Below are 25,117 nucleotides of genomic sequence, written 5' to 3'. Positions count from 1 at the left end.
CCTAGTGGCTGTTTCGGCAGTGGTCCTCCGTATCTTTTGGCTCAAATGTTGGTCTGCAGACCAGACTTCTAAAAAGGCCTTGACTGATTGACTCTTTACAAGATAAGTGGGTCCACAAAGTCATTTGGTCCAGCTACTAGATCGAGTTTCGCTCTTTCGTCCCCCAGCAAAGTTCTTTTCTTCCAACTTGCGCCTGTCCCTGAACCGCACAGGGTCTGTTTGTGGCAGTACAAGACCTGTTCCTTCATGGGGTGATTGTCCCAGTTCTGACTTCGGAAAGTTTTCAGGGTTTCTACTCAAACCTGTTTAGAGTTCCCAGGAAGGAAGGCTATGGGCGTCCAATCCTGGACCTCAAGGCATTGTGCGGGTGCAGAACCTCAGAATGGAGTCCATTCGCACGGTGGTGGTATCCCTATATCAGGAGGATTTTCTTGCCTCTATCGACATTGAGGATGCTTACTTTCACATTCCGATATATGACGGTCACGAGCGCTTCCTCTGCTTTAGCCGTGGGAGAGGACCATTATCTGTTTGTGGTGTTACCCTTTGGTCTCGCCTCTGCTCCTCGGGTCTTCACAAAAGTGTTAGCACCGATGCTAGCTTTGTTATGCCAACGGGATATTGCGGTACTGGGCTACTTGGACGACCTCTTTCTGCGAGCAGAGTCTCTTACTGCTATGGTGGAAAACCTAGAGATCACCATACGAACTCTGCAGGAGTTTGGCTAGCTTCTGAATTTTGCCCAAGTCTGCTCTGGTTCTGTCCACAAGGCTGGACTATCTTGGTCTGACGTTAGACCCGGCCTTAGCCAGAGTGCTTCTTCCTCTGGACAAACTCCAAGAATTACAGGCTTCAGAACTGAATTATGCAGATGATCATTCCCCTGGACTTTCATGCGGTTGCTGGGCCTGATGGTGTTGACCTTCATGGCGGTTCCGTTTGCACAGTTCCATATGAGGTCCCTGCAGGGAGATTTTTGGCCAAATGGGACAAGGCTTTGCAGTCTCTTGACAATCCGATCCGGCTGGGTCGGAGAATGCAGGAGTCCTTGATATGGGGGTGCTTCATCTGGGCAAATCCTTCCTCCCCTTGTATTGGACAGTGGTCACCACAGATGCCAGCCTGTCCGGCTGGGGAGGCGTTCTCGGCAAAATTTCTGCTGAGGGGCTCTGGACACTGGAAGAGTCCAGACTACCGATCAATGTCTTGGAACTCCCAGCGATCAGACTGTGTCTGGACCAATCACCAGGGGGGCACAAGAAGTGTCCTGGTGGTTCTAGAGGTAGCCGGCATTCTAAGGTGGGCAGAACGGTTCGTTCCAGCCCTCTCTGCTGTACACATTCCCGGGGTGGAAAACTGGCAGGCGGATTACCTCAGTCGGCAGGCATTGGACCAAGGGGAGTGGTCCCTTCATCCAGAGGTGTTTCATCAGTTGGGTCTCCAGTGGGGCATCCCCAAGGTGGATCTGTTGGCATCTCGGCTCAATAGAAAGGTGATGTTTAGAGAACCTGATCCTCTTCAAAGGTGTATTGTTTTTTTCAGGTGGGCTCCAGCTGTTTTGGTTGAGCTCCTGTTGCCTGGTTGGCTACTGTTTAGCCTTGGGAATTTGTTTGCGGTTCCCACTCCTCATATTTAACCCTGCTTTGGGACGTCCCAATGGGTATCAAGATCAGGAGCTGTGTCCTTCAATGAACGAAAGAGAAAATGGGATTTTTGATTTATCGAAAAAATCAATTTCTCTGATGTTCATTGACGGACACAGCACCCACCCCTCTGTGGAGTTGTAATTCTTCTGATACTTAAACTAAACTGAGTACCTATAGAAGGGAGAGGGTGTATACCCCCTGGAACTCCCCATTGGCATAGTCTGATTCTTTTTCTGCCTAGAGTCCTACTCCTGTGGCGGGCAGTAGAAACCAATGGTTATAAAGATCCAGAGCTGTGTCTGTCAATGAACATCAGAGAAATGGATTTTAAGGTAAGTCAAAAATCCAAATTTATTAATTTATATTTTTATTTTATTTTTTTCTATTAATTTATATTTTTATTTTATTTTTTTCTAGTGCTATATCGAAAAGGCCCACCCTTCTACCACGCAAGGTTGGTAACTGAAAAATATATGTGGCTATTAGAGCTTACTTTTCTGGCACAGGTGAATTTACTGAAGGTAAAATAGGCTGTGCACTCTGCAAGTGCAGTTGCACTCATTTTCACCAGAGCTTTTGTAAGTGTGGCAAAGCTCTGTTCATTTCCATCATCCAATCGTGCAAGCAAAAATACATTTTTTTTTAATTATTTTCCTTGTACCTGACTGGGTATTCTTTACAAAGTGAAGCTTTACCACTTTTACTAAGCTCTGGGAAAAACTAGTGCAACTGCACTTGCAAAGTACACAATCTATTTGCTTTCAGTAAATGATTCCAACCGTCTTTTACAAATAATACCACTTATTTATCTGTGAAAGGATATATTCTTCTAGGTTTTGATTCCATCACAACTTAATTTAAAATTCACGTTATATTTCTAAAAAGTTTAGAAATTTAAAGGGAAACCTCTGCTGCTGCAGGCGGAAGTCTGACACAACCTGGCTGCAATATTCAGTCACAAAAAGAGGTTCAAAAGCCATGGGAGATCTGGAATTTAGAGAGTTTTTATTAGAGTAAAAACACTATGAGCAGTATTCCTCTAGAAAGTGCCATGACCTATTTTGCACAGTACTTATGATGGCTTTATAAGTAAGCATGTATCATTTCAATATGAAAACCGCTTTATATTGTTCCTCCGTGGTTAAAAACTTGCAACATTTTGGATCTCCAGAGGCTTTGTATTTTAATTTGCTGTTCTAAAGAGTTAAAACATTTAAAATGGAATTTCAGGCAAGATATACAGTGCCTTGAAAAAGAATTCATACCCCTTGAAATTTTCAACATTTTGCCATGTTACAACCAAAAACGTAAATGTATTTTCTCTTACGTCCTCCGACTGTCGCCGCCTCTTCATATTCGTCACATATGGGGTATTAGACTTTGCTCCGAAGGAGTAGCTAGGCAACAGAATATGTTAACAATAAAGCTTTAACATATCCCACCCTCAAGGGGTGGTCCCCTCAGTCAATACCCTCCTACTTCCTGCAACCATATCTCAGTTTTAATGTCTAGCTTGTCAGGAGTGGCTGGCTCTCTCTGTGCTGGGACTTTTTGTCCCAGACTCTTTCTTCTTTTTAATATTTTATTTGAGTTTTTTCTCTACCTTTACTTAGCTGTTGTTTTTGTCAGCATTAGTTAGTTCTTCGGACGAAGAGGATCATGCGGACTGGGTCTCGGGCTGATCCCCCTGATCGCAGGTCGTGGGTCAGTGGCTTCCCAGTCTGCCATCGAGCGTTCAGCCAGGTAACGCTCCTGGCACGGTGAACGACCCATCCCTGTTCGGTGCAGGGATGTTTGGTGAGGTGGCTACCTCACCGGACGCTGTGCGGTTTCTTAACTGCCATTGTGTGCGTCTTGAATTGCGACTCTCCCTGCCTCATGTGCAGCGGCTTGTTCGCCTGTGCGGGTTCCCCACGCCATATGAGGTAAGTGTGTCTATGTGGGGACCTGTCTGTCTGGGGGGGGTCTCAGTCTGGGACTGTGTAACCTGCCTTTAAATCACACTGCTTGTCTCCCTATCTCTCGGCTGCATGCTGTGGGCTGCAAGAGGGGGGGGGAGCTGTATGACACTGTGTGTGTCAGGCTGGGCAGTGTGGGAAGCTGTGTGCTGTGGGGCATGTTTTTAATGGCATGTTGGGGCATATACAGCGATCGCTGCGGCGATCTAACATGTATCCATATAATGGGATGAAATTGTGTGTGTTTTTATGCACTGTGGAGCGGCGGTTTCGGCGCCAAACGACGCCATTTTACCGGCGCCCGCTCCGGCCGCATGGTTTACATGCACGGCGGCCATTTTCTTGTAGCCTCCATAGGCTTACATAGAGCGCCCTGGCAGCATCACTTCCTTTTTCCTGGAACACCGGTCGAGGCAGCAGCAGCAGCGGGGTCTCCTCAGGTTTTATCCTTCTATTCCTGTTGTCCATTGCCTGTATTCAGTCTGTATATTCCCTGTGGGGGTCTCATTGTGCCTGAGTGTGTGCGGTGGGCTGCGCTTACCGCGCTTGCTGAAAGGGGGCAGTTAACCCTTGGTTGTCTGGCGTACAGGGGCAATGGATTCTCAGGAGGGCAAGTTTCCCACAGTATTGGTGGAAAGCCAGGGGACCGCTGTTTCCCCCCCAGGGGGGGATTTAGCCACTATTGTGGCTGGCCTTGCTGCCCAGGTGCAAATGCTGATGGCTGCTCAATCTACTAAACGGCCCAGAGTTGCTCTGTCCTCCGATTCTGAGGGTGAAGGTGATGGGGCTGTTCTGGCAGGGACCCCCCTATCGGGGTCCCGCTCCTCTCTTGATCTAGTGGGGTCTGAGGTAGAGGCTGAGGTTGAGGGGGTTGATAATTCTCCCCCTGGCTCGCCTGAAGAGCTTGCAATCATGGATGAGTTGATTGCTTCCATTAAGCAGACGCTACGTTTGCAGGACGAAGTGTGTCCCCCCGCTGCCTTGGCGGCTTATGAGACGCAGAGAAAACGCAGGACGCCGCAGGTTTTTCCCTGCAATGCTGATTTTCAGCGCGCTGTAAAGGATCAATGGCGCGATCTGCGCAAACCTTTTGCGGTACCAAGTAAATTCAAGCTGCGTTATCCTTTCTCCCCTGCCATTGATGAACGGTGGTGTGTGCCTCCACCAGTGGATCATGCAATTGCGGTTTTGAACAAAGCCACTGCGATTCCTGCAGAGGGATCCCCTGTTTTCCGTGATGCCACGGATAGGAGACTGGAGTCTCTTGCCCGTCATACTTATTCTGTTACGGGTTCTATGCTTAAGGCTCTATTTGCTTCTCTCATGGCGGCCCAGGCGATCGCAAGTTGGACGCAGATGCTTAGGCGCGTCCTAGTGGCCGATTCGGCCTCGGCGGCGACCCTGGACATGGTGGATCAGATCCACCAGGGTGTCATGTATCTGTGTGATGCGGACCTGGACCTGATTCCGTTGGCTGCACGTGTGCACAGCGTGGCGGTGTTGTCTCGCCGCCTGGTTTGGTTGAAATGTTGGTCGGTGGACCAATCTTCACGTAAAACCTTAGCCAATCTGCCTTATGATGGGTCTCGCCTTTTTGGGGAGTCCCTGGATGTGTTGATTAAGGGGATCACCGGGGGTAAGAGCACTCTCTTGCCCCATTTCCCCAAGGCTAAGGGGGCTTCTGGGAAGAAGCATGCGAATTTTCGGCCCCCTCAGGGGTCCTTTCGTGCCTTTCGGCCGCACTACAAGGGCAAACCGTTCAAAGGCCAGGGCTCTCAGAAGAAACCCTGGTCTGGGAAACAGAAGTCCGGCCAATCCGGACCTGCGGCCCATAACAGTTCGGCCTGAAGGGGCGCCCTCACCCAGTTTTGGGGTGGGGGGACGCTTGCTCGGTTTTCTTCAGCCCTGGTTGGCCCGTGTGCGGGACAGATGGGTTCTGGAAATCGTTCGATCTGGTTACAAGATCGAGTTTCTCTCTCGGCCAGAGAGCAGATTTTTTCCCTCAAATCTACAACTGTCTCCAGAGCGCCTGCGGGATCTGCACCTGGCGGTGCGGGACCTGAGGGCTCAGGGAGTGGTGGTTCCGGTGCCTCATCGGGACAGGTTTCGGGGGTTTTATTCCAATCTGTTCACCGTGCCCAGAAAGGAGGGCAAGGTTCGTCCGATTCTGGATTTGAAAGCTCTGAACCGCTCTGTGCGGGTTCGCAAGTTCCGCATGGAATCCCTGCGCTCGGTGGTGGCTGCCCTGGTTCCGGGGGAAATCATGGCCTCCATCGATTTGAAGGATGCGTATCTTCACATCCCCATATTCGAGGGTCATCAGAGATACCTTCGATTTGCCATTGCGGAGGATCACTACCAGTTCGTGGCGTTGCCCTTTGGGCTCGCCTCGGCTCCGCGGGTCTTCACCAAGGTGCTTGCACCGGTTCTGGCATTATTGAGGGCCCAGGGCATTTCTGTCCTGGGGTATCTGGACGACATTCTGATTCGGTCTGCGACCAGTCAGGGTCTGGAGAAGGACCTGTCTGTCACGATGCAAACTCTGCAGGAGTTCGGTTGGACGATAAATGTTCCAAAGTCGACACTGAGTCCGTCGGTTCGTCTTCCCTATCTGGGAATGATACTGGACTCGGTGCAGGCGAAGGTCTTCCTGCCGGAAGACAAACTCAGGACTCTTCAGGAGGAAGTCAGGTCCCTCAGGGACGTTCCGAACTCGTCTCTGCGGACGTGTATGAGATGTCTGGGATTGATGGTCTCGGCTTTCGAGGCGATTCCTTTCGCGCAGTTTCACACGCGGGGTCTCCAGGCGGAGATCTTGTCCAAGTGGGACGGGCGACCTCAATCTCTGGATCTTCAGATCTCGTTGAGTCATCGCACCAGGGAAAACCTTCTGTGGTGGCTCCAGTCCCCGTTGGTGTCCGGGGGCAAGTCGTTTCGTCCGATCTCGTGGACGATAATCACCACGGATGCCAGCCTGTCGGGCTGGGGTGGTGTTCTGGGCGTTCTGTCCGCCCAGGGGACCTGGTCGGAGGGGGAGTCTTCCCTCCCGATCAACATTCTGGAATTGCGTGCGATAAGGCTCTGTCTTCATCGCTGGACGGACCGGCTGCAGGGCTGCCCGGTTCGGGTGCAGACGGACAATGCCACGGCGGTGGCCTACATCAACCACCAAGGGGGCACCAGGAGTGCCCGAGCGGCTCGAGAAGTGGCCGACATTCTGTCTTGGGCCGAGACTCATGTCCCGGCGATAACGGCGGTTCACATTCCGGGAGTGGAGAACTGGCGGGCGGACTATCTGAGTCGCCAGACCCTGGATCAGGGGGAATGGTCTCTCCATCCGGCTGTCTTCCAGATGTTGTGCGCGAAGTGGGGTCTTCCAGATGTGGACCTGTTCGCGTCTCGCCTCAACTACAAGGTGAAGAGGTTCGTGGCAAGGACGCGCGACCCTCGGGCAGACGCGTCGGACGCGTTAGTGGCCCCGTGGCATCAGTACAGGCTGATGTACGCGTTTCCACCGATTCAGTTGCTGTCCCGGTTCCTTCGCAGGTTACACTCGGAACGCAGCACGGTGATTCTTGTGGCACCGGACTGGCCTCGCCGGTCCTGGTACGCAGACCTCGTGAATCTGGCGGTCGACGCCCCCTGGCGTCTGCCTCTTCGGGACGATCTACTGTCTCAAGGACCGATTTACCATCCTGCTTTACAGTCGCTGGCTTTGACGGCCTGGCTGTTGAGACCGAGGTCCTGAAGGAGAAGGGTCTCTCTCCAGAGGTTGTTCATACCTTGATCAACGCGAGGAAGTCTTCCTCGGGAAAGGTTTATTACCGTACTTGGAAGGCCTATTTTGCCTGGTGTGAGTCCAGGGGGTTTTCACCCCGCACGTACTCGGTTTCCCGTGTGCTGTCTTTCCTTCAGACGGGTGTCGATCAGCGTTTGGCGCTGGCTACGATAAAGGGTCAGGTGTCTGCGCTGGCCGTTCTGTTTCAATGTCCCGTGGCTTCCAACTCCTTGGTTGGCACTTTTATTCAGGGTGTGCGGCATCTGGTTCCTCCTAGGAGGGATCCTTTGCCCCCTTGGGACTTGAATCTAGTCCTATCTGTGTTACAACGTGCTCCTTTTGAACAGATCAGGGAGATCTCGTTGTCTATGTTGTCCAAAAAGGTCGCCTTTTTGGTGGCGATCACTTCGGCTCGCAGAGTGTCGGAACTGGCGGCTTTGTCCTGCAAGTCTCCGTACCTGGTTGTTCATTTGGATAAGGTGGTCTTGCGACCTAATCCTTCTTTTCTGCCGAAACGAGTTTCGGAATTCCATCTTAACGAGGATATTGTTTTGCCTTCGTTGTGCACGAAGCCTAAACATCCAAAGGAGGTGAGATTGCATTCTCTGGATGTTGTTCGGGCGATTAGGGTTTACCTTAAATCGACTGAGTCTTTTCGAAAGACGGACTCCTTGTTTGTTCTTCCAGAGGGTCCTCGGAAGGGCATGGCGGCTTCCGCCTCTACCATTGCCAAATGGATCAGGCAGACCATTGAAGGCCTATGCCTTGCAGGGGAAGGTTCCCCCTGTGCCTGTGAAGGCGCACTCTACTAGATCTCTGAGTACGTCTTGGGCCTGTCGTCATGGGGCTTCTGTAGCCCAGGTGTGTAAGGCGGCGACTTGGTCGACCGTACACACTTTCACAAAATTCTACAAAGTAGATGTTCAGGCATCGGCGGATGCTTCCTTTGGCCGCAAGGTTCTTAGTGCGGCTGTTCCCTAGGGTCCCTTGTTGGGGACTCCTGGCTGTTGGGATAAGTTTTGTATCCCCTGGTTTTTTGTCTTTTCCTGGGTTGTTGCTCCTGTTGAGCACTTATTTTTGCTGTTGCCCAGCTGGTTTCCTTCCTTTGGTAAGGTTCCTTTCTTTGATGTGGAGACTGCGTTGCCTTTCGGCGTGGATGCGTTTCCCACCCCTCATGTTTGCACTGCTTTGGGACGTCCCCATATGTGACGAATATGAAGAGGCGGCGACTGTCGGAGGACGTAAGAGAAAACGGAATTTTTGTAAAATCTTACCTGTAAAATTCCTTTCTCTGAGTCCTCCGACAGTCGCCGCCCCCGCCCCTCTTTTGGGGTTTGAATGTATACTCTACTGCTATTCCACTAAAACTGAGATATGGTTGCAGGAAGTAGGAGGGTATTGACTGAGGGGACCACCCCTTGAGGGTGGGATATGTTAAAGCTTTATTGTTAACATATTCTGTTGCCTAGCTACTCCTTCGGAGCAAAGTCTAATACCCCATATGTGACGAATATGAAGAGGCGGCGACTGTCGGAGGACTCAGAGAAAGGAATTTTACAGGTAAGATTTTACAAAAATTCAGTTTTTTGGGATTTTATGTGATAGACCAACACAAAGTGGCACATAACTGTGAAGTGGAAGTAAAATGATAAATGATTTTCAATTTTTTTTATAAATTAATATCTTAACAATTTGGCATGCATTTGTATTCAGCCCCCTTTACTCGGTCACCCCTAACTAAAATCTATAACCCTCCCACACGTGTACTTCGTTATCCGTGTCCACTAGTAAGCAGATATAGGACGAGTCCCTTATAGGGCAGTTCAAGCACATCTCTCCCATGTAAGGAGTTAGTATCTCCAATAGTTTAGAGAGGTGGGATTTATCCTTCATTTTATGGATAGTGTAGGACCCACTGACAATGGGGTACTTTGACGTAGTGGTAGGCTTGAGCATGAATTACCTGCAAATAACCTTTAAAATTGTTTTTTCTAACAAAACTCATAAAAAGGGACGCTTTGAAGAAACTGCCATTCAAACTGACAATTCAAAAATGATTTATAATTGTGTATTTATTTAGTATATAACATCTACAGTATTTTATGGTGTGTGTATATACTGTATAAAACCAAAGACAACATCTGATGATATATTCGCCACATTTCAATATAAATTTAATAGATAGTATGGTTACAATGACACTAAAAGTATCCTCCATAAATGTATGTTGCATTACTACCAGTAACAACCTAGGTTACTGCTCAACATGTCTCTCACATGACTTCCAACAGGAGCTCAGATGTGCTGTTGAACAGAACAATTTGAAAAAAAATGTTCCTAATATAAAGCCAATTTAACATATTTACAATGTTAAATATGTACAGTACTGGGCAAACGTTTTACGCAGGTGTGAAAAAATGCTGTAAATTAGGAATGCTTTCAGAAATAGAAGTGTTAATGGTTTATTGTCAATTAACAAAATAGAAACCTTCAAACCAGCATCAATTCTTCTAGGTACACTTGCACACAGTTTTTGAAGATCAGGGCTCTGTGGGGGCCAAACTATCACTTCCAGGACTCCTTGTGCTCCTTACACTTCTTCTTTACACTGAATATACTTTAGTTCTTAACCACTTCAATACCGCTGCATAGCTGAAAGACAGCTACAGCACAGCTATCTAGTTCTGGGAGAGCAACTATGGACATCCAACCATGAACATGGCTCCCGCGTGCCCCCTGGGTCATGCATTGGGCACGCTCTCTGACCGCTGTGCCTTTTGGACACAGCTGATTACAGATCGAGGTAAAGGGCAAATCACAGTGGCTCTTTACCATGTGATCAGCAGTGTCCAATCACAGCTGATCACATGTAAACAAACTTGAAATGTATCCGCATTTCTTTCCTCACACACTGTCACTGTGTGAGGAAAGGAAAACCGATAACTGGTAAGGCTGACAGGGCACATTTACACTGATAATGGAGTGCCCATCAGTGCAGCCTTGTCAGTGCCCCCCTATCAGTGCAGCCTCACTTGTGCCCATCAGTGAAACCTCATCAGCGCTCATGAGTGAAGAAGAAAAAAATACTTATTTGCAAAAAAATTTAACAGAAACTAGGAAAAAACATTTTTTCTTTCATTCAGTGACAGATGCAGCACTCCATATTCAGAACCATAGGGTTATATTGCCCCCTACAGGAGTAGGACACTAGGCAGAAAAAAAAAAACTTGGCTACGCCTATGTGCAGTCCTAGCTGGTATAAATCCCCCTCTCTCTGCTATATGCCTCCAGTTTTTTTTTGTCTGCCTAGTCGCAGGAGTAGGGACCTAGCTCCCTGCTGGGATCTTTGTTTCTAGCACTTTTTTGCATCCTTAGTGATTTTTTTTTTCTTTCTGGTTATTCCTGCGGAAATCTACAATCAACTGCCGGGCTGGGCGACGTGCTAGCTAGATATTTAGATCCAGTGGTACCCCCCCCCCCCCCCAGTCTGGCCATCGAGCGTGTGCAGACCATCGGGTTATACTGCCCCCTAAAGGAGTAGGTCACTAGGCAGAAAAAGAATCTGGCTATGCCTATGGGCAGTCCCAGGGGGTATACTCCCTTTCCCTGTTATAGGTTTTTTTTCTGCCTAGTCAGGAGTAAGGACCTAGTTCCTTGCTGGGATCTCTGGTCCTGGCAGTGTTTTTCTTTTTAGCCAGAAATGTTTTACAATCAAGTGCTGGACTGGGCGACAGGCTGGATAATCTAGATCCAGTAGTCACCCCAGTCTGGCCAGCGAGCGCGCGCAGACCTCAGTTTCGCACTAGGTCGGCCACGGAAGAGCCCCAATGGACAGAGGCTGGTCTGCGAGTTAAACGCCTCGTGAGGTTGCATACGACTGGGCCTGGCCTCAGTCTCAGCGTTCCTCTTGGCCGACAGCCCCCCACTTCATAGGGGGTGGGCGCTGGGACCGTTTGGGGTCCACATACCTGGTGTCCCTCTTTTTTTTTTCTTTTGGTGTGTTGGGCCCTTGCTCCCGCAGGGATCAAAACACTCTCCCAGGGAGCCTCGTGGTGCCAAAGCTTGGTCTTTGGGTGCGGCAGCCATGTTTTTTATTGCCTGTAGACTTCTCCTGAGCAGCTATTTTCTTGTGGCCTGGCGGGCATTTTTCGCTGGTCGGCCAGGCTACTGTACTGCACTGGCAATAGTGGCGGCCATTGTTTTGGAGCCGCACGGCAGTAGACACTACTTCTTGACTTTTCCTCCATTCCTCTAGTGGATTCATGGGCTTCCTCCTCTCAGGATGCTTTCTACAGGTGGGACATCTGGTGCTTCTGCTTGGTGACCAGTGCTCCTTCCGTGGGGTGGGGAATTCTGGTTGGGTGTCCCCTTCTCTGCTGCAGTGCGAGGGGGTTCAGGCTCTGAATAGGTGGGTCCCCAGGCAGTGCCAAAAAACTTTTGGTCTGTGGGTACCCTCTTTCTCAATGGAGTCTCAGGAGCACATCTGCCCTCCAGGAGGCAGCAGGTCCCTCGGTCTCAGGTCCCCATTGAAGCACTGACGGCAGTCCTGGAGTCCTTTGTTTCCTGGGTAAGGGTGGTGTTTGGACTTAAGACTAGCAGGAAGCATTTCCCGCTCTCTCCTGCTTCATCAGTCTCGTTGGATTCTGAATCTGGCTCTGCTGCTGTGCATGTTGCCCGGCCTGTGGGCCTGGACGCCACACTCCCTAATCCATCTGATAGTGAGGATGACTCCTCCAGGGCTGCGGCAGCACATGAGAAGGCGCTGGTGCACGCACTTATTACTTCAGTGCGTAAAACATTTAAAATGGAGGATGCTGCTAAAGCCACTGCAGATGTGGCCATCCCCTATGGCACTCACAAGCCGTCTCGTTTGGCCAAAGCCTTTCCTTATTCTACCTACTTTGACAAATTTGTCTACAAGGATTGGGAGCATCTAAAACGTCCCTTTGCGGTGCGGTATCCTTTTAAGGCATCTCTTCTGAAGAAGTGGACCCTCCTGTTTCCAGGTTGAATAAGGCAACCATGATACAGGTGGAGGAATCTCTGGCTTTTAAAGGCCTGGCTGATAGAAAAGCAGAGTCTGTGGCCTGCACCATGTTTACTATTGCCGGTTCGGCTTTGCAGCCCTTCCTGACCACTGTCCTGGTGTCCCAAACTCTGACTGAGTGGGCAAAACTTTTGCGACAAGGTCTGGGTAGTGAGCAGGTTCCCCCTGTTTATGTTTAGCTGGCGGACCAGTTGGTCCAGGGGCTGCAATTTGTGTGCAATGCATCTTTGGATACGGCTCCTTTGCTTTCCAAGCTCCCTGTTTTGGCGGTGGTGCCTCAGCGTGTTTTGTGGCTTAAGTGTTGGTCTGCGGACCAAACCTCCAAAAAGGCCCTCGCCGATTTCTCTTTGCAAGGCAACTGTCTGTGGCTATCCTGGATGACATCATTAAGAGTCGCACGGGGAGGAAGAGTACATTCCTTCCATAGTCTGGGAAGGAGAATGTGCAGGAGTCTCGTTGTAGATGGGGTCCTTCTTTCTCTGCACATAAGTTTTCTGGTTGCGGAACTGTTTTCAAACCTGTTTGTTCCCAAAAAAAGGGGGGGGGGCAGGGTTCGTCCGATTCTGGACCTTAAGGCCCTAAATTGTTTTGTGCATGTGCAGAAGTTCAGAATGGTATCCATTCCATCTGTGGTGGCTTCTCTGCATCAAGGGGATTTCCTGCCTCTGTCGACATCCAAGATGCCTACTTGCACATTTCGATTTGTGTCCGACGCCAGCATTTTCTTTGTTTTGCTGTCAGGGAGGACCACTATCAGTTTGTGGCATTACCCTTTTGGTCTTGCCTCCGCTCCTCGGGTCTTCAGGAAGGTGTTGGCCCTGGTCTTGGCGTTGCTGTGCCAGCGGGGGATTGCTGTGCTGGGTTATCTGGACGAACTTTTTATTGTGGGTAGAGTCCTCGTCTGCATTGACAGACGACGTGGCGATCACAGTACAGACCTTAGAGGAGTTTGGTTGGCTGCTAAACTACCAGAAGTCCGCCATGACCCCGTCCAGAAAATTGGTTTACCTGGGTCCGACTCCGGATTCAGCACGGGCCAGAGTGTTCTTCCCATTGGAGAAACTCCAGAAGTTGCATTCCATGATTCATCTGTTGCTGTCCCACAAGTGGTCCTTCCTTCGGACTTGCATGCAGGTGCTGGGCCTAATGGTGTCTACCTTCAAGGTGGTCCGGTTTAGTCCGTTCCATACGAGGTTCTTCCAGAGGGAGATCCTGTTAAAGTGGGACAAGTGTCCCAAGTCTCTGGAAAATCAGATTCGTTTGAGCCGGTTGGCTAGGGTTTCTCTGATCTGGTGGATTCGATCTCTGGCCCTTCATCAGGGCAAGTCCTTTCTCCCCTTGTATTGAACAGTGGTTATGATGAATGCCAGCCTGTCCGGGTGGGAAGGTGTCCTAGGGCTGGGATCAGCTCAGAGATGTTGAACGCTGGAGGAGTCCAGGCTACCGATCAATGTGTTGGAAATGCGAACGATTAGGCTGGGCCTGGATCCAGTGGACGGAACGTCTCTGGGGGCGCCCGGTACGGATCCAATCGGACAATGCTACCGCAGTAGCTTATGTCAATCACCAGGGCGGCACAAAAAGTGTGCTGGCAGCACTGAAAGTCTCCGGCATCCTCTTGTGGGCAGAAAGCCACGTTCCCACACACTCTGCCGTGTACATTCTAGACGTAGACAATTGGCAGGCAAATTCCTCAGTTGGCAGGTGCTGGACCAAGGGGAGTGGTCCCTGCATCCGGACGTGTTTCATCTGCTGTGTCGGCGGTGGGGAACCCCCGATGTGGCTCTCGTGGCATCTCTGCCCAACAGGAAGGTTCTGAGGTTTGTGGCAAGGTCGCGGGATCCTCTGGCAGACGCCACAGATGCCCTAGTGGTGCTGTGGAGCCAGTATCGTCTGATGTATGCCTTCCTTGCTCCTGCCAGAATTGAGGCGGAAAGGATTGTGGTCACTCTGGTGGCCCTGGACTGGCCCCTCCGATCCTTGTACGCCGACTTAGTGCAGCTGGTCGCGGATGTCCCTTGGAGACTGTCTCTCGGGGAGGACCTGTTGTCCCAAGGGCCAATCGTCCATCCTTCTTTACAATCGCTGGCTTTGACAGCGTGGCTATTTAGAGCCAGGTGTTAAGGGATAGAGATTTCCTTGCATACCTTGTACCAGAAGGTGGCCTTTTTGGTGGCTATCACCTCTCGCAGGGTGTTGGAACTGGTGGCTTTATCTTGTCATACTCCCTATTTGGTGGTCCACAAAGATAAGGCGGTTCTTCGTCCATGTCCATCGTTCCTACCTAATGTTGTTTCTGACTTCTGTTTGATAGAGGACTGTATGTTGTTTTCCTTGTGTCCCAGGCCTTCTCATCCCAAGGTCCGTTCGGAGGTCAGACTCTTTTTGTGATTACAGACAGACCAAGGAAGGGGCTGTCTGCTTCAAGTTTGCAAGGTGGCCACCTGGTCGTCGGTGCACACTGTCACGAGCTTTTATAAAGTGGACATGTTGGCATCTGCGGATGCTTTCTTTTGCTGCAAGGTTTTGCAGGCTGCTGTTTAGAGGGTCTGTTCCCTCTTTGGGGCTATGTTTTTTTCAGGTAGGGCTCCTGTTACCCGGTTTGGCTTCTTGTGTTTAGCCTTGGGTTTTTTGTCCCACCCCTCATTTTCCTTTTTTGCACTACTTGGGGACGTTCCTATGGTTCTGAATATGTCCGTCAGTGAACGAAAGTGAAAATGGGATTTTTGTTACTTACCGTAAAATCCCTTTCCCTGCGTTCATTGACTGACACAGAACCCACCCCTCTGTGGAGTTTGGTATACTTCTGATACTGCTTGTTACTAAACTGGATGCCTATATCAGAGGGGGATTTATGTACGCTAGGACTGCCCATAGGTGTAGCCAAGTTTGTTTTTTCTGCCTAGCGTCCTGCTCCTGTAGGGGGCAATATAATCCTATGGGTCTGAATATGGAGCACTGTGTCAGTCAATGAACTCAGAAAAAGGGCTTTTACGGTAAGTAACAAAAATCCCATTTTTTTTTTTTCCTCCAAAATATTTGGATCAGCAATGTGCTATTCTGGGGTATCATTGCAAGCGTTTTTTTTTTGTTTTTTTTTTCCCCAGCTCCATAAAGTTTAGCTGCACTGACAGACTAGATGTTAGGGGATGATGAACCATATGAAAAATATACTATAGAATTTTGGTCTTCTATGGCAGCATATGTTGTTTGGTTAGCTGATTTTCATATAAGGGATCTGATTACTGTCTTCTATGGAACTGAATTTGTTGAGAGCCGTGAATCACTAAACAGCCCCCTTATTATAAATAATGTGAAATCATTTGATTCTTTCTAGTCTCTTTAAGCTGTATAAAGCTCTATATGGTTAAAGTTTTTTTTTGTTTTTTTTCTTAGTTATTCTGTGATTGTGGAACTTGTTGATGCTGATTATGAAGGTTCTCCACTGCGACCATTGACCTGGAGGTCTTTATCTGGTCTGAACAGGACAACAATGAATGTTTCTAAGGTAAAACGGACAGGAGGAGAGCTTCAGACTTTAATGTGTGCATCTGACACGCAGATAATAAGAAACTGGCTAGGAAGCACATCAGTGCAGCAAAGGAAATTGTAGGAATACAATTCACTACAATCAAACAAAGCAAGTACCCCATGACATAGTTAATGGTAGCACAGAAAAGAACTTAATAAAATCTTGTTTATAAAATCATGGTAAAAGCACGTATTTCATTTAGACACCGTTCTAGGTGTATGTGTGGGCAAAAAAAAAAAACCTATTTAGCATGGCTATCCTGTAGATGCATATTTCACAGTGTTATGGGAGGGGAGTGAGTGCTGCGAAGAGAAGAGAAGATGCTACTGTAGGTGAAAACTTCATGGCTGACAGCACTTCATAGAATTTCAATGGAGCAGTGTCAGCATAGTCCACCTACTTCAGGAAATTAGGAGCAGACCATCATGTATTTGTCAGTACTTGCAGTGTTTTAAAAAAATAACAAGGGGTAAAGTGTATGTAATGAGGAGATGAACTGCAGTTTTTTTACCTGTTCAAACACCTTTTTAGGGTCCATTCACACCAGCAGCCTTGCTGAACACAAACGGCTTCTGGTGTGCTCTGGGTGAAAAAAAATGCAGACACGCCAATCCCAATGACTTGCATAGTTTACTTTTTTGTTAGAACTTTATTAAAAAGTCACAAGTGCCATTTCAATAAAGCGTAGCTCCACACAAAATGGGAAGTTCTGCTTTAAAGTGGTTGTTAAGCCACTTGCAGGACTTTGTATAACCCTTTTTGTTTCTTAAGCCTGTGTACCTATGTCTCTGTGTTGTGTATATATATATATATATATATATATGCTGTATATACCTGATTTCAGTGTGCTGCTTGGTGATTACATGATTGACTGGTTCTCCCTCTTCCCGTCTGACAGCTGCAGGGGTCGAGCCAAGATTCCCCTGCTAATGTCACTCGGGAGGAGAAAGAGAGAGAGAACCAGCTGGTCACGTGATCGCCGAGCAGCACACTACAATCAGGTATATACAGCATTTTTTATAAAACACAGAGGCACACAGGCTTAGGAGACAAACAGGATTATATAACATATCAACAGTTATTTGAGCAGCAGGAGGGGAGGGCGGGCCATGAAATGGAGCTCATAGGCAGGCAAGGAGGGGAGGGGGAAGGAGGACAGAGGAGACACAGGAGAGCAGAGAGCAGGGCTGCTGGTGGTGGAGGCACACACACTGACCACGGTGTCAGTGCTCAGTAGCCATGATACACTGTGGTCAGTGTACAGTGGGGAGGGCAGAAACTGTCAGGATCAGCCAGGTTTTTTAGGTGCTAGAAGTGGCCAAATTGCACAGCACAAGCATTGTGCTGTATAACATGCTTTAAGGGAACCGGATCTCTCTATATATATATATATATATATATATATATATATATATATTTTAAGGGTAACAAACGCTTTAAGTACTCCCCCTTCCCCTGCCACATTTTGGCATGTCATTTTTTTTTGGGGGGGGGGGGGGGGGGTACCTAGTTTTGACAGCTGCCCCCTCCCACTTCTGCTCGGATCACTTAGTCGATCCAAGTTAAAGTTTACTTCTCCCCCTCCCTCCCTGCAGTCTTCTGGGACACGTCACAGGTCCCAAAAGATTTCCAGACCATTCAGGAGGTGAAGTGCGATTCATGCAGTAGCAGCGCCCACCCAGCTGTGAAGCCGCACGCTGTCACAGCCGGGTGCCGATGAGAGAAGCGATGGCTCGGGTGAGCTCGCTGGATCGTGGGACAGGTGGGTGTGTGTTTATTAATTATTTTACACTTTTTGCAGCTGCTGACATTTAATAAACACAGAAACGACTGTTCTATTCACACAAGAGTGGTGGGATGTGCTGATTCCCAATACAACCTGCTGTGTGTAAAAAAAAAAGAAAAAAGAAAAAAGAAAAAAATGCAGTATTTTTTTTTTTTTAAGCGCACACCAGAACAATGCAGTGGTGTGAAATGACACCATAAAAAATAAGGCAAACTGCAAGTGATTCTGCCCAGCACTTCCCAATGCAAATGATGTAAATAGACACTTAAAGATATTTGGAAGTCATAAGCAAGGTGCCCTAGTAACTTGTGGTTTTATTCTACACCAATCAGTCATAACATTATGACGACTGACAGCTAGTAAATACCATTGATTATCTTGTTAAAATTATATCTCAAATTGGGTGTGATGTATTAGGCAGTAAGTGAACATGTTGTCCCTGCAGTTGATGTGTTGAAAGAAGAAAAAATGGCCAAGCATAAGGATTTGCGAAGACTGACCTGTGTAGTCCGATCCAAAAGAAGAACTACTATAGCCCAAATTGCTGAAAAAGTTAATGCTAGTTCCTATAGAAAGTTTTCAGAACACACAATGCATCGCAGTCTGTTGCATATGGGGCTGCATAGTCATAGGTAGTCAGGGTGCTTATGCTGACCCATGTGCACAGACAAAAGTGCCTATAATAGGCATGTGCGTATCAGAACTGGACAATGCAGTATTGAAAGGAGGTTGCCTGGTCTGATAAAACACGTTTTCTTTTACATCATGTGGATGGCCAGGTGGTGTGTGCCGCTTACCTGGGGAGGAGATGGCATTAGGAATTACTATGGAGGAAAAAAGCAAGTCAGAGGAGGCTGTGATCTTCTACTGACAGCTTGGTGCCAGGTACCACAGCATACTTTCAGAGGTCTAGTGGAGTCCATGACTTGACAGGTCAGGGCTGTTTTGGCAGTAAAAGTGAGATTTGCTCAATATTAGGTGGCTAATCATGTTATGGTGGGCAGTCATATTGGGTTGATCGTTGTATAGAAATAATACAATGGGACAACAGAGAATGAGTAAACAACAATTGCTACCAGAAGGCTTCTCCATAGAGTTGCTAACAGATATAAAGCATTCCATTTACTGGCACCTACACAAACTAAAATACCAGTTATGGATTCAATTACTTTTTACGATAATCTGTTTACAGTAAAAAAGTGTACTCACCCACATTTGTTTAACAGGAGTTGCTGATCTGTTATTTAGTCCAGCCTCAGGATTTGACAGACAAGGAAATGAAGTCTCCAGAATGCTTAAAAAAGTTTAAAGTACAGGCAAGTTTTTGCACTTGTTTTTATGTATTTTACCAATTAATTACTCAGTAATGCTCTTACTGAAAGGTAGCCACATCCATTATTTAAAATTTTATTTTATGTCTATATGTATATGGCCAGTGCTTGAATCTGGGACAAACCAACCTGCATTTCCAATGTTCATGCTCGAAGTAGTGGAAGTCAGCAGATTATATAGAATTATAAACTGCAACAGCTAGCTCCTGAATTTGGTTGATGAACATTGAAAGCATTAAGTAGATATGTTTTGTCATGTCATTTTTTAAAATGCGTCAAGTTTATCTACTAACGTTTCTTCAAATGTAAACCATAAAGATTTAAAATGGCATTCTGACAGAGTTATGCATTAAAGCAAGAGTATATCTTAAAGGAAGACCCATTACATTAGTGCCACTATATAGTCACTAGTGCGCAAGATACAGTGGGTACGGAAAGTATTCAGACCCCCTTAAATTTTTCACTCTTTGTTATATTGCAGCCATTTGCTAAAATCATTTAAGTTCATTCTTCTTCCTCATGAATGTACACATAGCACCCCATACTGACAGAAAAACACAGAATTGTTGACATTGTTGCAGATTTATTAAAAATGAAAAACTGAAATATCACATGGTCCTAAGTATTCAGACCCTTTGCTCAGTATTTAGTAGAAGCCCCCTTTTTATCTAATACAGCCAGGAGTCTTTTTGGGAAAGATGCAACAAGTCTTTCACACCTGGATTTGGGGATCCTCTGCCATTCCTCCTTGCAGATCCGCTTCAGTTCTGTCAGGTTGGATGGTAAACGTTGGTGGACAGCCATTTTTAGGTCTCTCCAGAGATGCTCAATTGGGTTTAAGTCAGGGCCCCGGCTGGGCCATTCAAGAACAGTCACGGAGTTGTTGTGAAGCCACTCCTTCGTTATTTTAGCTGTGTGCTTAGGGTCATTGTCTTGTTGGAAGGTAAACCTTCGGCCCAGTCTGAGGTCCAGAGCACTCTGGAGAAGGTTTTTGTCCAGGATATCCCTGTACTTGGCCGCATTCATCTTTCCCTCGATTGTCGTCCTGTCCCTGCAGCTGAAAAACACCCCCACAGCATGATGCTGCCACCACCATGCTTTACTGTTGGGACAGTATTGGACAGGTGATGAGCAGTGCCTGGTTTTCTCCACACATACCGCTTAGAATTAAGGCCAAAAAGTTCTATTTTGGTCTCATCAGACCAGAGAATCTTATTTCTCACCATCTTGGAGTCCTTCAGGTGTTTTTTTAGCAAACTCCATGCGGGCTTTCATGTGTCTTACACTGAGGAGAGGCTTCCGTCGGGCCACTCTGCCATAAAGCCCCGACTGGTGGAGGGCTGCAGTGATGGTTGACTTTCTACAACTTTCTCCCATCTCCTGACTGCATCTCTGGAGCTCAGCCACAGTGATCTTTGGGTTCTTCTTTACCTCTCTCACCAAGGCTCTTCTCCCCCGATAGCTCAGTTTGGCCGGACGGCCAGCTCTAGGAAGGGTTCTGGTCGTCCCAAACGTCTTCCATTTGAGGATTATGGAGGCCACTGTGCTCTTAGGAACCTTAAGTGCAGCAGAAATCTTTTTGTAACCTTGGCCAGATCTGTGCCTTGCCACAATTCTGTCTCTGAGCTCTTCAGGCAGTTCCTTTGACCTCATGATTCTCATTTGCTCTGACATGCATTGTGATCTAGAAGGTCTTATATAGACAGGTGTGTGGCTTTCCTAATCAAGTACAATCAGTATAATCAAACACAGCTGGACTCAAATGAAGGTGTAGAACCATCTCAAGGATGATCAGAAGAAATGGAAAGCACCTGAGTTAAATATAGGAGTGTCACAGCAAAGGGTCTGAATACTTAGGACCATGTGATATTTCAGTTTTTCTTTTTTAATAAATCTGCAACAATGTCAACAATTCTGTGTTTTTCTGTTAGTATGGGGTGCTATGTGTACATTCATGAGGAAGAAGAATGAACTTAAATGATTTTAGCAAATGGCTGCAATATAAGAAAGAGTGAAAAATTTAAGGGGGTCTGAATACTTTCCGTACCCACTGTAATTCCACAAGTCCCAGGGAGAAATAATGGTACAGATCAATGTATCATATGTGGAGGATCATCAGTCCTGTTTTAGGTTTAAAAATGCAAGTGTTCTATTTTGTATAGAATTGGGACACAGAGTCCTATATAGTTTGTAGGACCCTTTCCATGAGCAGTAGTGCATCCATTCAGTTTATTATTTGGCCATTTTTGATGGTAGGCAAATATCATTTATGGGCTATGGTCCACTGGACTTATCTTTTAATAATGTGTTTTTTATTTTTTTTTAAACAAATGAGGACTCAAAGGAGAAGAAGAACTAGAGTTCTTTTGGCCCTACTTGTCCTGTGTGTCACAGGAGTGCACTGAGTTATCTTGTAAACTGGAATTCAGCTGACAGCAGGCTAAAGTCCGCTGTCACTTGACATTACTCAGATGGTCTAGATTCTGGAGGGATCCCGACTTTATTATTGGGATCCACCCAGATACCTGACTGGCAGCTGACTTGTCTTCTCTGCAGCACTGCTGAGAGCCTGGGCCAGCCACTTCTGCCTGCTTCACAGCCTGGTGCTCCAGTGGCCCTCTGTCTTAGAGACAGCGGGGGTCCAAAGCTGAATCCACCTAGGTGAGTATAGATTTTTATATATATTTTTTTAAATCCCACATTTCTCTTTTAAGTTAAATGCATGATTATTGACTGAGGCTTTTATTTAAAAAGTACCATTCTCCAGACCATTCAATTCAACAACAATTTTTCCATAAGATTATATTTGAAAATAACGTGTTTTAGACATGCCATTTACATGTCTAAAACAGACTGCTGGTGAGTGCTGTAATCTTGAATGTGATGGGAAGAGTCCCAGCAGACTCAGAGCTGTTAGTCAAATGCTACAGCAGGGATCTTGAATTAAGATTTACAGAGGTCCAGACACTTAAATTTTCTTCCGGCACCCCCTTTACATCAGAGTCCCCCATGTACATCAGGGTTTTCAGTTTCCCCTTCACATCATAGTCTCCTCTTTACATAAGTGTTATCAGTCCCCCCTTCACATCACAACCCCTCTTAATATCACTGTCCTCCCCCTCCTCTTTACATACACAGTCCACCTTTACATCACAGTACCACTTCCCTTTATATCACATCCTCCCTTTACATTGCAATTTCTTCACAGCACATTGTCCCTTTACATTGCAGTCCCCCTTTCCATCACAGTGCCACTGCATTGCTGTTTTACATTGCAGTCCTCCTCCATATTATTATTATTATTATTATTATTATTATTATTATTATACAGGATTTATATAGCACCAACAGTTTGCGTAGTGCTTTACAATGTTAGGGCAAACAGTACAGTTACCATATAATTCAATACTGGAGGAATCCGAGGGCCCTTCTCGTTAGAGTTTACAATCATATCACCATTCCCCATTACATTGAAGTCCCCCTTCACATCACAGTGCTCCTTTACATTGCATTCCCCTTCACATCGCAGTGCCCCTTTACATCATGGTGTCTCTTCCCATCGCAGTCCCCTTTATATTGTAGTGCCCCTTTACATCATAGTGTCCCTTTACATCGCAGTGCCCCTTTCAGTGGAAGCCTCCCCTGCACAGTCCTAACTTTGGCAGGGCAGAGGCACTAATTAGCCTTGGCTGTCCTCTCCCGAGGTTCCTGCCCAACTGCTGTTGTTATCCTCACAGCATGGTGGGGGGGGGGTGGGGAATGCTGCAGAACTGAACAGAGAGCAGGAGCTGCCCAACTTATTATGTTAACAAGTGGGTTATTGCTGCTTGTTAATTTGAAAAGACTCCCGCTCTCTGTCCTGATCTGCAGAACCTCCTGTCCCCTACCCTGCTGTGAGGATGACATCCGTAGCAGGGTGGGAGACCCAAGAGAGGGCACCCAGCTGCTAAGTGGCAGCCACGGCCCAGACAGAACTGTCACTCGGTCCGGCCATGGTCTGCCATTTATTGATCCCTGCTCTATAGTATTCCCCTTTACTTTTCCTCCAGCAACTACACAAAAGATTATGAAAGGAGGAGAGCGGCAGAGAAACTGGAACAGGAGATGATAATAAGACACTACCAGAAGAGCACAGTGCTATTATGTTACGGATGGGGATGTTCTAAAGAGTTGACTCTTCCTGTAGTCAAGTTTTCTAGCAAGTTCAACAGCACCTTGTATTGTATGTGAATAAAATAAGATTTCTCTATTGCTCATTCACAGACGCAGCTCGATTTTCTTCTTGATCATTGGATAATACTGCCCCTTACAGGAGTAGGACACTAGACAGGAATAATCTTTACCACGCCTATGGGAGAGTCCCTGCAGGCATACACCAACTCACTCTGCTATAGGATTCAGTTTGTTTCTGCCTAGTTTAGGAGTAGGACCTAGTTCCTGGCTGGGACTTCGGTCTTAGATTGTCTTTTTTATTTTAAAGGGAATCTTTGGTAAAAAATTTCATTTTTTAGCTAGTTATGTTCCTGAGAGAACTGCAATCAACAGCCGGACTGGGTTTCGGACTAGATATCCTAGATCCATAAGGTCTCCCAGCCCGGCCAGCGAGCGTGTGCAGGTTATAGCCCAGTGCTAGGCCTCGCCACGACAGAGCCCCAATGGACGGGGGCTGACCTGTGAGTGAAACACCTCACCGGGACGCACATGACCTGGTTCGGCCTGAGTCACAGCGTACCCCTTGGCTGTCAGCACCCCCACCCCGAGTGGAGAGGTAGTCCGGAGTGGCGCCCACCCGATGTCGTTGGTATGGTGAGTAGTATCCCCCTCATTGCTCTGGCAGAAGTGGGCCCCTCCCTGGGAAGGTCAGACCTTCGGGTACCCCTCATTCCCCCTGCCCTCTCGGTATGTACCAGGCTCCCCCCAAGGTCTCCCTCCCTACCATCATAGAGGTCCCTACCGCAGTCAGTGACGGGGGTCCTTTGGGGGGTATACGCGCCATTGCCGTCATAGCGGATCCGCTGAGGGGGGGGATAATCCTAGTTTGGTCGTTTGGATTTATTAGGGGGTCCTGGAGACCGTATGGTGCGCCGAGGGGGGCCGCCATTTTACTGTAGAATCATTTAGCCTCATTTTGCAGAAGTTACCATTGAAATGCATGGGCGACCATGTTTTTGTGGTTTCCCCATAGGCATGCATGCACTATTTTCTCAGAGTCCGCGAACGCTGGACAGCAGAGAGCAGCAAGGTCTTTACTCTAGTGATGATCCAGGTACTTCCTCTTCCCGTGAAGATCATTTTCTCTGCACAGCAGACCACTCCTGTTCTCCTCCATATCGAATGGTGGTATGTCTATTGGGGTCCCTGTAGGTCTCTCTCTCTCACCCTGCTAGCTGCAGTGCTAGTGGCTGGGACTTGTAGTACCGCTGGTGCAGCGGTTTGGGTCCGTTTATTAGCAGTTTTCTTAAATTAATACTGCGCTATTCCAGGGTTCATATGGATTCCCAGGAACAAATGTCACCTACAGATCCCCTCCTTGTGATTACGGGGACCTGCGGGTCGCAACCCCTGTCTGCCTTAACGGCGGTTTTGGAAAACCTGGTGTCAAAAGTGGATTTGGTTTTAAAAAAATTCCACTAGTATAAAGTGCCCTATGCCCTCCCTTGCCTCTTCTGTATCCTCAGATTCTAAAATTTATCTGAATTGGCAGCGCTATCCTGCCGTTCACCTCATCTGGTGGTCCACAGAGATCAGGTGGTACTTCAACCTAATCAGTCGTTTCTTCCTAAGGTGGTTTCTGATTTCCATTTGAATGAAGACATTGTGCTGCCTTTACTCTGTGCTAAGCTCAAGCAAGGAAATTGCTTTGCATTGTTTGGATGTGGTTCTGGCAATTAGGGTTTACCTGGCAGCTACTGAATCTTTCAGGAAATTGAGACTCTTTTTGTCCTCACCGAAGGACCTCGAAAGGGATTGGCTGTGTTTTGCCGCGGCCATATTTAGATGGATCAGGCAGACGGTGGTTCAGGCTTATTCACTGAAGGG

At 47.5% G+C, this 25,117-nt stretch overlaps 1 protein-coding gene across 1 annotated transcript in view; it reads left to right on the top strand.

The window, feature by feature from the left end:
• TSEN2 (tRNA splicing endonuclease subunit 2) overlaps positions 1-25,117 on the top strand; it is an 83,123-nt gene that overhangs the window by 33,599 nt on the left and 24,407 nt on the right. The window contains exons 8-10 of the mRNA XM_082266534.1: positions 2,064-2,100; positions 15,826-15,937; positions 18,974-19,067. Of these exons, the coding sequence (XP_082122660.1) occupies positions 2,064-2,100; positions 15,826-15,937; positions 18,974-19,067 (243 nt within the window). The remainder of the gene's footprint in view (positions 1-2,063; positions 2,101-15,825; positions 15,938-18,973; positions 19,068-25,117) is intronic.

The sequence above is a fragment of the Pelophylax lessonae genome (assembly GCF_965119305.1).
Source record: "Pelophylax lessonae genome assembly, chromosome: 8".
Taxonomy (NCBI): Eukaryota; Metazoa; Chordata; class Amphibia; order Anura; family Ranidae; genus Pelophylax; species Pelophylax lessonae.
This window is presented reverse-complemented; position numbering and strand designations above follow the sequence as displayed.